At 35.8% G+C, this 15,006-nt stretch overlaps 1 protein-coding gene across 4 annotated transcripts in view; it reads left to right on the forward strand.

The window, feature by feature from the left end:
• The window catches only part of LOC126887698 (putative helicase mov-10-B.1), a 219,497-nt gene that overhangs the window by 73,862 nt on the left and 130,629 nt on the right, over positions 1-15,006 (forward strand). For all 4 annotated transcript variants that reach the window (XM_050655357.1, XM_050655358.1, XM_050655355.1 and 1 more), the window contains 2 exons: positions 4,753-4,862; positions 9,176-9,275. In XM_050655357.1, the coding sequence (XP_050511314.1) occupies positions 4,753-4,862; positions 9,176-9,275 (210 nt within the window). The remainder of the gene's footprint in view (positions 1-4,752; positions 4,863-9,175; positions 9,276-15,006) is intronic.

The raw sequence follows: 15,006 nt of genomic DNA on the forward strand, positions 1-15,006 counted from the left end.
TTATACTATACTACCTCCGTAACTTTGGAACCGTTCATTTTAGAAGAGTTATGCATAGGGCCTTTTTATTACAAATTTAATGTAGAACAATTTTGTATAGAGGGTTGTTCATGCTAAACCGCAAGGTTTTAGAAATATTGACGAAAAATGTAAAAAACTACGAATTTTCAGATTTCTCCCCCCCCCCCCCCACCCAAACCCGACGCTCAAAATGGTGTGACTTTTTTCTGAACATTATATGGACCATATAGAACAATTTGGTGTTGGAGGATAACTTTCACTTTGGATGTCTGGGTTTGGGTCTAACTATACCATACTATTACTCAAGAATCCATTACTTCTTAACCTTCATCAGAATTTTACACAAAAGACAGGGGGTCTGAACAGATCCCATTCTTATAAATGGTGAACTATTCATAATAATATACAAAAATAACTGTAACAATAGCACATTATTTTTAAGTTATTAACATTTATTATGACTAAAGCATACATTACCATATTCTACTGATTTATACAACAGGCTACTACATACTGTTTGTACAATGTACACAAACTGTCTCTGATTTCAGGTGTTCTAGGCATACAAAATTACTAGGTACACTTTACGCATGCTTTGTTTGTTTTTCTGTCATTGACTCTACAAAACAAATGGCACCGCCTCCATGTATTTTTAGTTTGACTCTGAGCTCAGTAATATCCAAAAGTTCTGGGAATACATCTGCCATATGATGCTTTTTAATCTTTTCAATGTACTTATTATTATAAAGCCTGAAAACATATTCCTTCATAAGTTCCTTGCCTAGTGCCAAAATATACATTTTATGCTTACTCAGAGTGCTTTTTTCAATTATGATATTTTAGTAGCCACAATTTATAGGAATTAATACCTGCAACTACCATGAGGAATTCCCCATTTAAACATGTAAAACCCATACATAAAATGATAGTACACACTCACAATCAGTACTTATCCATAAAATCTAAGTGATTCCCACGTTATTACAACTTTATTAGAATGCATTTTAGAAGTCATCATAGCAAAGACGAAGATGACTCTTATAAGAGCAATTGAAAAATTAGATAAGGAACCAACGAGAATAAAGCTAGAGCACAAAACAGAATGCATAACGATAGAGAAGGACAACACAACAACTCAGAAATATCTAATAACACAGAACCATAAATTTGAAATTGTATCCACCTTTAGCTACTTATGAGTAATAATAGGAAAAACTGGAAAATAGAGAACAGAGGAAAAAATTCTGAAATGGAGAAAAACATATGGAATGAATAGAAATCTGCTGAAAAGCAAAATTCTAAGAGAATAAAGATGAACTTGATAAGACAACAAGATGAAAACAACTACAATTAAGAAGAACAAGGAAAATATCCTTCTGAATTTTAAAAGAAAAATGAGAACAATACTGGGCCTCAATGTAACAAGAGAGGGAGAAAGAAGAGTGAAAAAAATTCCAAAATTGAAGAAGAATTAAATTAAGAAAATATTGCCAGATACATAAAATCCCTTTTCTTAGAATATATTTTTTCTCTATACATTTTGTATAGAGACAACCACACTTAATATAAATATGCTGAGAAGGATAACTACCTGGACACCACTATGGTCCAGGTGTAGAGAAAGTCTTAGAAGAAGATGGCTGAATGGTGTAAAAGAAGATATAAGAACAATTAATGTTAAAGACTGGAATCTTCAGTGCAAGGCAGGAAAAAATGGAAAAGAACCACAAAGCAAAGGCACATAGCAAACTATAAATGACATGAAGAGTAATCCACATCACCCAAGAATAGGATTTTGAATGTCATGACGTTGTTATAATCCCTAGTCATTGCAACACTTAATGAATGAATGAATGCATATACATACATACAGATAGTCAAGCAGTTAAGAAGGCTCTTAGAGACCTTAATGTATTCTTTAGTGTCTTTAGTAGAATGCTGAGAAGTATTAGATAGACTGTCAATACATACCAGTGTCGTACTAGAGTAGTAGGTGTCATGTCTTTAAAAAATACAGAGAAGCAAAAAGCTGATGCATTTGCTAAAAGAGAATTAGAAATAAAATGATTCGGTCCAGAGTTGATCGTAGAAGTGCCAAAGAGCACTGCCATATCCGGAAGTACCCTAGATCTGAACCCAATATGACTCACACTCAGAAAGTATACCCATTCGTCTAGGACACCTGGATGAACATGCGTTACTATGGCAGAAATACTTCAGAAAGCAAGCACAAATCAACTTTTAATCATATTAGGCTTCCTGACATGCACTTGTCAAGCAGGCCTGTATAAAATTAGATTGTTTCATGGAGACTTTGTGGCAGAGAACCCGAAACCATTAACCATACTTTACATTACTGCAAGGCCAAGACACTAGATTGGAGGCGACAAACACTTTTCGGGGACTACCAAGTGGCTCCAAAATTTATGGTCTCCATCCACTAGGCCTGGGTAAGCTGGTACAAGATTTCAAAACTCTTGAGTGGTTATCATAAATAAATGGAAGATTTACAATAAGCAATACGCCTCTGTTGGTTTATTATACGTTTTTTCTGGACTCTCAGTTATACAGTGAGTCCATAAAGTGACGCATAAATTCATTATTAGCTAAATAGACATTATTAGAAATTCCCGAAACAGGTCGATTTTTGATCTTAATTTATGATTTTTTGGCACATATACTAGTGACCTCATCCATCTAGACGTGATAACTGTAATCATGATTTTTTTTAATGAAAATATGTTTCGTGTACTAGCTCATTTGAAAGGTAATTCAATTCTCTATTCAGTAATTAAGACATTAACATAATTATTTATAAAGGGTGTCCAAAAAAAGTTATTGAAATTACTTAATTGACACAAAAAGAAGAATGTGCGTAATTTATTCAATTCAAAATCCATTTTACTGCTGTCAGAAAACAGAAATAAAATGTTTATTTGACAAAAATAAACGTTGCTTTTCGCTTAATAAATGTTCAAACTACCAAGAGGTAGGTGGGTGGCAGCTTGAACATTGAGTTTAAGCGAAAAGCAATGTTTTATTGTCAAATAGTAATCTTTTCTGTTTTCTTACAACAGTAAAATGTATTTTGAATTAAATAAATTACCCACATTCTTCTTTTTGTGCCAATTAATTTAATTAAAAAATTTTTTAAATTAATTTTAATTATTAATTAATAAAAATTAATTTAATTAAAAAAAATTTTTGGACCCCCTGTATAAATGATTATGTTCAATGTTATTATTACTTAATAGAGAATTGAATTACCTTTCAAATGAGCTAGCACACGACTCCTATTCTAATTAAAAAAAATTATTGATTACGTTATCACGTCCAGACGGATGACGTCACTAGTATGATATATATGCCAAAAAATATAAATTAAAATCAAAAATCGACCTGTTTCGGGAATTTCTAATAATGTTGTTTATTTAGCAATAATGAATTTATGCGTTACTTTATGGACGCACTATAAAAACTTACATTAGAATAATGGACCAAAGGTTTTATTTGAAATTTCCAAGACTTATTATATAGGAATTAGGTATTAACCAAACTATTAACATATTATGTGCATATTATACAGGGTGTCCCGAAAAGATTGGTCATAAATTATACCACACATTCTGGAGTCAAAAATAGTTCGATTGAAGATAACTTACCTTAGTACAAATGTGCCCACAAAAAAAGTTATAGCCCTTTGAAGTTACAAAATGAAAATCGATTTTTTTCAATAGATCGAAAACCATTAAAGATTTTTTATTGAAAATGGACATGAATCATTCTTATGGCAGGATCATTTTAAAACAAAATTATAGTGAGATTTGTCCACCCCATAAAAATTTTATGGGGGTTTTGATCCCTTAAACCCCCCCAAACTTTTGTGTACGTTCCAATTAATTCATTATTGTGGTACCATTACTTATACACAACGTTTTTAAAACTTTTTTGCCTCTTAGTATTTTTTCGATAAGTGAGTTTTTATCGAGATGCAGCTTCCTTTTTAATATATTTACATAAAATTTGTATGGGAGTTTTGTTCTTTAAACCCCCCAAATGTTTGTGTACGTTCCAATTAAACTATTATTGTGGTACTATTAGTTAAACACAGTGTTTTTAAAAATTTTTTGTCTCTTAGTCTTTTTTTGATAAGTCACCTTTTATCGAGATGTGGCTTCTTTTTCAAAATATACCTAAAAATGTAAATTATAAATACATTTTCAGATTATTAACAGGTCCCTATAATCGTACTTAACCATATACAAATATGTGGTGGACTCGATAAATATTCAAAATATCTCGATAAACACTGGCTTCTCGAAAAAGTCCTAAGAGGCAAAAATGTTTTAAAAATAGTGTGTTTAACTAATGGTGCCACAATAATAATTAAATTGGAACGTACACAAAAGTTTGGGGGGGTTTAAGGGAACAAAACTCCCATAAAATTTTTATGGGGTGGACAAATTTCACTATAATTTTGTTTTAAGATGTTCCTGCCGTAACAATGATACATGCCCATTTTCAAAAAAAAATCTCTAATAGTTTTCGATATATTGAAAAAAATCGATTTTCATTTTGTAACTCCAAAGGGCTATAACTTTTTTTATGAGCACATTTGTACTAAGGTAAGTTAGGTTCAATCGAACTATTTTTGACCCCAGAATGTGTGGTATAATTTATGACCAATCTTTTCGGGACACCCTGTATATTTATGACTTGTTCTCTTTTTAGGGATGTCCAGTATGTCCTGCCTCTGTAGAGCACGATGAACATGATGGTGTGCACAATAACTCCATTAGACACAGGCTCAATTATTTGTTAAAGCAATGGCATATTGATAGGTAAGTATATACAGGGTGAGTCACCACTAACGGGACAGAAGATTACAGCGAAATGATTTGAAAACAATTTTAAATTAATAGATTGTAAGTTGATAAAAGCTACATTTTAAAATTATCTTGAAATCTACAGGGTGTCCCAATAAATGACGACGTATCAAAGTTATATCTTTTCTTATGGGACATCCAGTGTTTTATTGCATTTTCTAATTGTCCGCAAAAATAAGCTAGAGTTTCATAAGGCTTCCCTATTGGGACCGTGCAAGTTCGTCAAAGCGACATCTATTTCTACGCTCTATACTAAAATTCGCACTTTTAATTATATTGGCCAATTATATTAGTCCTGGTTACTGGATAATTGTCAAGGCCATAGTCCAAAAAAATAATAAGAAGAAAAAATAAGATTCAGGTTATGTTATGAAAACGTCAACAATTGTATGTAGTAAATAAAATTAGTTATTAAAATGCAGTACTGCAAGCAAAATAAAATTAATTAAATTTACCTTTATATAATATTGCATATCATATCAATATTGTGGAGCAATATATAATTGTTCTGCTTCATTGACAGAAGGTATGAAATATACGTCAATTTGACAATTTCAATTGACAATATGAATTATTTAAGATAGTTGCAATATTTCTCCGCGACTCGCGCAGGGTCGTTTCTCGTTTCCCCTTCCAAGTACTTGCACACCTCCAATACCTATGTACAGAGTGTTCTGAGTTAGGTTGACTATTATTAAAATGTAAAGTTTTAAAAGTAGGCTTATTCCCAAGTTATTTAAGAAATTATAAAAACATTACTTTTACATTTAAATAGCTCGATATTGGTTGAATGTATTTCATTATTGATTATTACATATTAATTTACAGTGTTCAAAATTTACAGTTTCATTATTGAATTATTCAATGTATCATACGATGCTTATTTTAAATGGAACACCATCTATATTAATAAATTATTATACTAAACAAATTTACCTCTTTCGAATGGTATATGGATGTGCTATACCTACATAGGTCTCGGTAGTTTTTGCATAATTTGCAATTATTTAAATTCTTGATCTGTAAATCGATTTTAAAACAAAATATGTAGTTAATTAATGTCATTTTAAGACATTGTCATTTTATGACAGTATGGTCTGGTAATCAAAAATATATACTGAATCGAATATAAACGAAAACTGCCTTTATCTTTTTCAAAAATATATAGTCCAGAAAGCCACTGCGCATCCGCTATGAAAAATATTCCGATTCGAATTTTTTGCACAATCTTACTCAAAAAGGACCCCTTTTAACAAATTTACATGTTGCCAGGACCAAAAGTGGGTCAAAAATTTTTTAAACGTTTTTTGTTTTTTTCCTAAAATTATTATTTTTGCATGGAACAAAGTTTTTTTAGGTTTTTTTGGATCATTCCAAACAGAAAAGGTCTTTAGTGACTTTTCTCTAAAGTTGATAGTTTTTGACATATAAGCGATTTTGAACTTTTTTTCGAGAATTATACCGGAGGGTCTGGGGATAATTAAAAAAAAATTTGGGCACTTTTGGCACTTTTCACACACTTTTGAATGCCATCAAGACATTCAAAACTTACCGTTATTAAAGTATTATTTAAGTCAGTAAAGATTCCTACATATTTCTTCGGATCCAATAGCAGTTATTTCAACAAATTTAATACTATTTTTCCCAATGCTTCTCCTGTCAGGCCTTGTTCTTTCCCTCTTTCTGATTTTCAGTAATTATTATGTTCTCATAAGCGTCAATGACCTTGACAAAGTCTTCACGAATGTTGTTATTGTGTATGTATCTCAAATTTAGCGAAAGCTGTTCCACGTGGGATACGTCGGTCATTTCGTCAAATATGACAAGAGTAATAATTTGCTCTTTAAACCTGATTCATTATTTGTTCAATTATGTCTCCAGCACAACATGTTATCAATTGATTTTGACTTGTTTAATATGTGATTAAATCACTTGAGTCTTATTTCCTGATGCGATTTTAAACATTAACAATTCCCCTCATTGTTACGTCCAGCATCTTCGTCCAGGAGCAGAAGGCTATCATCACGATGGCCTCTTAGAGGGTATTTTGTCGACTTAAGAACACTAGAGATTCTACTATTATTCGTAGTTCGTCTCTATTTTCTTGTATCTATTTAGACCTCTGAGAGTATATCTGGTTAATGACTGACTTTTGCGGGTTGCGATAACTTTGTAGAAAATTCAGCCCAACCTGAACGCACTCCTTGTGGTATGATGTTTTTTCATGGGTTTGTATGGCTCCGTCTTTGACCATAAATGTTTTGTGACAAGTCTTTGGGCTATCATCCCTTTATTGTGACCATATTTTTCGTTAAAAAAATAAAACTCAATACTTGATAAACAATCAAGTTTGACTGTGCGAAAGTACCAACCAACTCCTCTGTTGTAAGTGCTGGTGACCCAAGTAATGCTTCTTTTCTATTCTTTGTGTGTACACAATATGGAAATTAATACGATTTTGATGGCTGCCAAGGTCGTTCTAAAAATTGGCACTTTGTAAAATTATCAACATTTTGATTTGCAAAACATCCTATGTCATTCTTCAAGAATTTCGTTAATGCTTTTGTGCGATTCTAGTCCAGACAACATATTTACCTCCTGTTTTGTACATGTACATGTGTTTGAAACTAAAAACATTTGAACTGCAAATATTTAAATTTATATTTTTTTAAATTCTCGGAGGGGGCCATGGCCCCCTACCTGGATCTGCCATTGGGTCCACTAGTCTTGGCTATACACACAACCAAACTTTTATGGAATCACCTTGTATTTCAAAGCAATATTTATTTCTTTTCAAAAAACTTGTTATTGTTGCGAAGAATAAAGATTTTTTATTGAAAATAAACAAATCTATAAGACAATCAGATAGTACAACTCGGTGCGGTATAGGTTATTTGCTTGAGTTGCAAATTGAACGAAAATAACTAAACTAACGTTTGCCTCCAAAAACGAAAATATGCCTCATGTGGGGTTATAGAACTTACAACGGGGAAAGATTATTGGTCTTGTGGAGCAAGTAATGTTCTCATAGGGACATAGCTGCACAGAGCTATGCGTACCATAGGGTGTTCTATCCAAAACCTATGCTAGGTAACGAACTAGGAAAGCTCAAAAATAAAGCAAGGGAAAGTCGCCAAAAAGTAATAGCGGCTCGTCACGATCGTTTAATTGTCCAATCAGCTAGAAGACACATACCCATTTCTCACTCTCAGCTCCAAAGGCAGCTTTTGGAAGCTACATGTGTAACTGTTTCAGTTGAAACGATACGAAGAAGAGTTAGTGTCAAGAAGTATACAGCAGGAGACAGTTATGGGTTCCTGAGTTATCCAGGCAGCATAAGATTGAACGCTTAAATTGGTGTCTTCACCACCAAAACTGGAACATTGGGAATTGACAAAATGTGCTATTTTCAGAAAGTCAGGAATTGTGTAAAATCAGATGACCCACAAAATCTTATACTTAGGTCGAGTAAGACAAGCAAGAATGAAAACTGTCAGATCTGTTCACAAATATACAAGAGGAAGTGTAATGTTCTGGAGAGGAATTGTGAGCCGTATAAAAACTCCATTAATTTTCATCCAATAAACTTTAACTGCTCACAGGTATGTTTATAACCTGTAATTATGCTCTGGAGAGGTGCAACAGGAGAAAATTTCATTTTCATGCATGATAATGGACCTCCACATACCATTAAAGTGACTAGAGACATCATTGAAGCAGAAGGTATACCTTGTTTGGAGTGGCCTGCTTGCTCACCCCAGCTTAACCCTATAGAATATTTGTGGGATATATGCTTAAAAGAAAAATAGCTCGCCAGGATAATCCACAAAACACGGCACGGCTAGTACAAGCTGCTCTTGAAGAATGGAGCAACCTACCACAACAAAATGTTGTTAATTTTATTAGAAGCGTGCCGACGCAAACTGAAGCTTGCATAAGGAGTAGAGGTGATAACATTGACTACAAAAAAAAACGAAAAAATAATTTTAAAAAATTTAAACATTCGTTTTATATTGAAATTTTTTATGCTATTGAGTTTAAAACAACTCGTCTCAATTTGTTTGTTGAATACTTTATTGTTTTTTTTAATTGTTATGTATTTGTTATTAAATTTCTTTAAAAGAAATATTCTTTGACTTCGTGAGTTCGTTTTTTTAAATTCGCACGAAATATCAGATGATTCCATATAAGTTGGGTTGTGTGTATATTTATGAATATTGACCAGTGTATTGTATCATAATTTTAATATTTAATATTTCGCTTTTTAGGAAGTCATTGGTAAAAAATCGTCATGGTGCAGAAGTTACAATAAAACTCGGAAACGCTTCGTTAGTAGCCAATGTTAATAATGGAAAACATTATTATAAAGTAAGTTATGAGATGTGCATTGTAAAAAATTAATATGTATCATATACACATCGTATATCAAGAAGTAGTACAGTTTATACCAAACCCTTCTTTCAGTGCTTCAATGATCAAATGTCGAAATATACCTACTAACCTAGAATGGCAGTTGTAATTTTACCCCTAGACATTATGAAAGTATGCAACTATCCGTCATTGAATACATAATTTTCTGAGTTCTATGTATAATAATCACGATAGAGCGAATAGGACTTATCAACGCTTCTCATTTGTTTCGGGCTTTTGTCATGTCGTATAATATTAATATATCTATGTCATACGTCTTTGGGTTTCTTTGGGTATAATATACCAATGAAACAACCCAAAGACGTATGACGTAGATATTTTAATATTATACGACATGACAAAAGCCCGAAACAAATGAGAAACGTTAATAAGCCCTATTCGACAAACTATTGTAACAAAATAATTATTGACCTACCCTCGTATACCAGCTCCCGTCTCCGGACAGACAGAACACTATCGATGTTTCGAGATACGCCGATGCAGCGCCGATGACGTGCAAGCGGTCACATGGACATAGCTGGAGATATATAGATATTTCTGGAATATCTGTATCGCATATATAAATAGGACATATTTGTAAATAGAGTTTAGTCTTAAGCTAAAGTGTATAAGATAAATTCGTCTGTAACTTATATAAATAAAGTCGTATATAAATTACGAACCGCTAGTTTTATTGTAATTAGAAGTAATTACACAAATACACGCTACAGTGGTGTTAACGGTGTGGAGTGTAAATAAATGAAAAGTGAAAAAAAGACTTTTGAACTTTATTCGTCGAGAATAATCGGAGTGCGTTAATTGTTCGGTATTCGGAAAGACTTTTAAAAGACTTTTGAACTTTATTCGTCGTTAATAATTGAAGTGCGTTGATTGTTCGGTATTCGGAAAGACTTAGACATTTTGAAAAGTACGTGTGTGCCGACCAAAGATGTTGCTACAAGAACTGACCATAAAACAGCTCCGTGAACAATTAGAAGAGTACGAATTAGACAGCAGTGGGTGCAAGATAGTCCTACAAGCACGACTCAAGGATGTCCTCACGAAGAACGGAGATGACCCAGAGACGTTCCACTTCCAGTCAGCAGAGCAAGTAATCTTATCGAAATTAAAAACTGTTTCTGAAACGATCGATGAAACTTCTAGAAAGAACAACGAAAAACTTGAAGAAGTTAGTAGACAGAACAACGAGAAACTTGAGGAAGTTAGTAGACAGAGCGACGAGAAATTTGAAAGTGTTTCTCAAGTAATTAAAGACGTTTGTAGACAGAACAACGAGAAATTTGAAAGTGTTTCTCAAGTAATTAAAGACGTTTGTAGACAGAACAACGAGAAATTTGAAAGTGTTTCTCAAATAATTAAAGACGTTTGTAGACAGAATGACGAGAAATTTGAAGAAGTTTCTAGAACATTCGATAAGATGCAGAAAAGTGTAGAGACCGTAGAAGAAAAGATCAAACAGCTAGAGAGCAGGATAACCGATACAAAAGTACAACCATCAGTTAATGCAGCAGCGTTAGATCCTTTAGTGAAAGATGAACTACCGAGAGACGAAACGTCGCATAATATGAGATTCAAATTACCACCATTTGATGGAAAGTCCTCTTGGTCCATATATCTTAGACAGTTTGAAGCTATTGCGACCGCCAACCATTGGACCGAACAAGAAAAGGCTGTTTCCTTGACTGCTGCTTTACGAGGTGATGCTGCAGATATATTAAGGTCAATTCCCAAGGGTCAAGAAAATTGTTACCAGACCTTGTTCACTCGTCTAGAAAAACGCTATGGAGATGCCCATCTACAACAAGTATACAAAGCACAACTGCGAAGTAGAAGTCAACGAGCAAGTGAGAATCTGCAAGAATTTGAAGCAGATGTGGCTCGTATGGTGCGGTTGGCTTATCCAGAGGTGCCAGACAGCGTTTTAGAAGAAATTGCAGTAGATACCTTCGTCAATGGGCTGAAAGATAATGAACTACAGAAAGCTTTACGACTAGCAAGACCGAAAGTTTTAGATGAAGCACTTGCTATTGCATTGGAACACGAAACGGCTAGTCAAACTTCACGAGGCCATAGAGTAAGAACCATTGAAGAAAGTGACGAACACAACGATGAACGTCTGGAGGAAATGATACGGAGAGTATTAAGTAATCAGATGCCAAAGAGACGCGAGCCTAGATGTTGGAATTGTGGAGACGTAGGCCACATTCGTCGTAATTGTAAGAAGATCGTACAGCCGTCGGAAAACTAGAGCGGGTCGACACCAAGGGGCAACTGCCGACCTCGAGAACTAGAGCCCCCATAGTAACTGTCAACCTTACGTCCTCCGGTGGAATCCACAACTTATACATCGTAGGTCGTATCAGTAATAGATGTAGATCATTTTTGGTGGATACAGGTGCAACGAGAACTATCGCACGTCCAGATGTAGTACGAGACCATAATAAATTATCACCTGCAACAGTAAAGCTTAGAACAGCGACTGGTGAGCTAATTAATACATATGGCGAGGCTAATATGTCAGTATCCATTGGCCAGACCACAGTTGAACATCAAGTATTAATTGCCGAGATCTCCGACGAGTTCATATTGGGGATGGACGTACTACGAAAAGTGGGGGCAATATTGGATGTTCAAAATGGAGTTCTCAGGATCAACGGTGAAGAGTTGCCCTTTCACGACGACAAAGAAGATGTCATCCGCTTACTAACTACATGCGACGTAACCATACCCGGTAATAGTGAGAAAATTCTGATGACCATGCTTGATGGACACTGCCGAGAGGGAAGTTTAAGGATGGTCGAAGATGTAGAAAATGTCGAGTTCCTAACGGCGAAAACTTTGGTAAAAGTTCGAGATGTCATCCCTGTAAGAGTTATGAATTTAAGGGAAACTGCTATTAAGTTAAGTAGAGGAGCTTTGATCGGACAGTGTGTTCCCGTGGCTTCAATTTGCTCTATGAATACCAATGAGAAATCATCAAAGTCAAAGTATCCAAAAGACCTTGTCGAGATGATCATTGAAAGATGCCAAGACCTTGACTATGAACGAACGGAAAAAGTAAGGTCTATGCTGATAGAGTATCAAGATGTTTTTGCTATTGATAAGAAGGATAAGGGCAAAACAAGCATAGTAACGCATAAAATAAATACCGGAGACGCTCAGCCAATCAGACAACGGCCTAGACGACTTCCATTTGCGAAAAGAGATGAAGCCGAAGAGATTATCAAGGATATGGACAAACAAGGGGTAATTGAACCATCGAACAGTCCATGGACATCACCAGTAGTTCTGGTAAAGAAGAAAGATGGTTCAACGCGTTTTTGTATCGACTACCGCCAGCTCAATGCGGTAACAAAAAAAGATAGTTATCCTTTGCCCAGAATAGACGATACATTGGATACTCTCTCCGGTTCTCGTTGGTTTTCCACACTCGATTTAAAAAGTGGATATTGGCAAGTAGACATGGAGCCAGCCGATCGGGAGAAAACCGCATTTTCGATAGGATCAGGGCTTTGGCAGTTTACGGCTATGCCGTTTGGTTTATGTAATGCCCCTGCCACATTTGAAAGATTAATGGAGGCAGTTTTAAGAGGTCTAACATGGAAAACATGCCTGGTTTACTTGGATGATGTAATTGTGGTTGGAAGGTCCTTTGATGAACATGCCAAGAATCTAATAGAAGTCTTTCAACGATTGAGGGCAGCGAACTTGAAGTTAAGTCCGAAGAAATGTCACATGTTTCGACGAGAAGTTAAGTATTTGGGACATATTGTATCGAGTAATGGTGTAACAGCTGATCCCGAAAAGATTGAAGCAATTAAAGATTGGCCAGTACCAAAAGATAAACATGAAATTAGAAGTTTCCTTGGCCTATGTACATATTACCGACGATTTGTCAAAGGATTTGCCAATATCTCCAAGCCCCTAACAAAGTTGACGGAGGAGGGCAAAGAATATACATGGAGTGAAGAGTGCCAAAAAGCTTTCGAACAACTACAAATGGCTCTGATCAGTGCACCGATATTAAGCTACCCGGGACAGGCAGGAAAATTTGTTTTGGATACCGATGCTAGCAACAGTGCTATAGGAGCTGTTCTCTCCCAAATCCAGGACGGACAGGAAAAAGTCATCGCTTATTTCAGCAAAGTCCTGTCGAAACCGGAAAGAAACTATTGCGTTACCAGAAGAGAACTGCTGGGTGTAGTGAAGGCTTGCGAACATTTCCATAAATACTTGTATGGCAGAAAGTTCCTTCTTCGCACCGATCACGCTGCTCTAAAATGGCTCATACAATTCCGTAATCCAGAGGGCCAGATGGCAAGATGGTTAGAACGATTACAAGAATATGATTACGAGATAGAACACAGGGCCGGAAGAGTTCACTCAAATGCTGATGCCCTTTCGAGACGACCATGCAGTGCGAATTGTAATCACTGTGCCAAATTAGAGGAACGATTTTGCCCCGTGAGACGAACCACCGTAATTAATGAGCAATGGCAGCCCCAACAGTTACAAGACGCCCAAGAAGATGATCCATGTATAAAAAGAGTATTGGATTGGATGCGGCAAGGTGAGAGACCTAGTTGGCAGAACATTAGTGCATGTAGTCCAGAAGTCAAGGCCTACTGGAGCCAATGGAATTGCCTGGTACTAAAAGATGATCTTCTGTACAGAACCTTTGAGAACGATGATGGTACAGAATCTAAGCTTCAGTTAATTGTACCTAAAAGTAAAGTGTCAGAAGTATTGCGTCAGTTGCATGACGGTACATCAGGTGGACACTTTGGTATTACGAAGACTCTGCAAAAGGTTCGAGAACGGTTCTATTGGGTGAACTGTAAAGATGATGTAAGAAGATGGTGCCGAAAATGTGAACCGTGTGCATCCGGTAATGGTCCGGTTGGTAAAAAGAGAGCACCCATGAGACAGTACAATGTTGGAAGTCCTATGGAAAGAGTAGCTATCGACATTGCAGGTCCATTTCCAGAAACCGATGCTGGAAATAAATACATCCTGGTAGCCATGGATTATTTTACAAAATGGACTGAGGCCTATGCATTACCAAATCAAGAAGCTGCTACCGTTGCAGAGGTACTTGTTAAAGAATTCTTTAGCCGATTTGGTGTTCCCTTGGAGATCCACTCCGACCAAGGGCGAAACTTTGAGTCAGCTCTTTTCCAAAACGTTTGTAAATTGATTGGTGCCAATAAGACCAGAACAACACCCCTGCATCCTCAATCAGATGGGATGGTCGAGAGGATGAACCGAACGATGGGTAAACACTTGTCCAAAGTTGTATCTGAACATCAGCGAGATTGGGACCAACACATTCATTTATTCCTGATGGCCTACCGCTCGGCCGTAAATGAAACTACAGGTCAAACACCAACCTGCCTGATGTTGGGTCGTGAAGTTCGGTTGCCCTGCGACCTAGAGTTTGGCTGCGGACCTTCCGAGGAACATGTTGCAGGCGAAGACTACGTTGACCGCCTGAAATTACGAATGAACAACATTCATGAACTTGCCCGACAACACATCCAGATAGCCAGTGACAGAATGAAAGATCAATATGATTCTCGATGCAAGAATGAAAGCTTCGAAGTAGGTGATCTTGTCTGGCTTTATAATCCGCAACGTCGTCGAGGCTTGTGTCCTAAACTGCAAAGAC

The sequence above is a fragment of the Diabrotica virgifera genome, chromosome 7 (assembly GCF_917563875.1).
Source record: "Diabrotica virgifera virgifera chromosome 7, PGI_DIABVI_V3a".
In the NCBI taxonomy this organism is placed as follows: Eukaryota; Metazoa; Arthropoda; class Insecta; order Coleoptera; family Chrysomelidae; genus Diabrotica; species Diabrotica virgifera.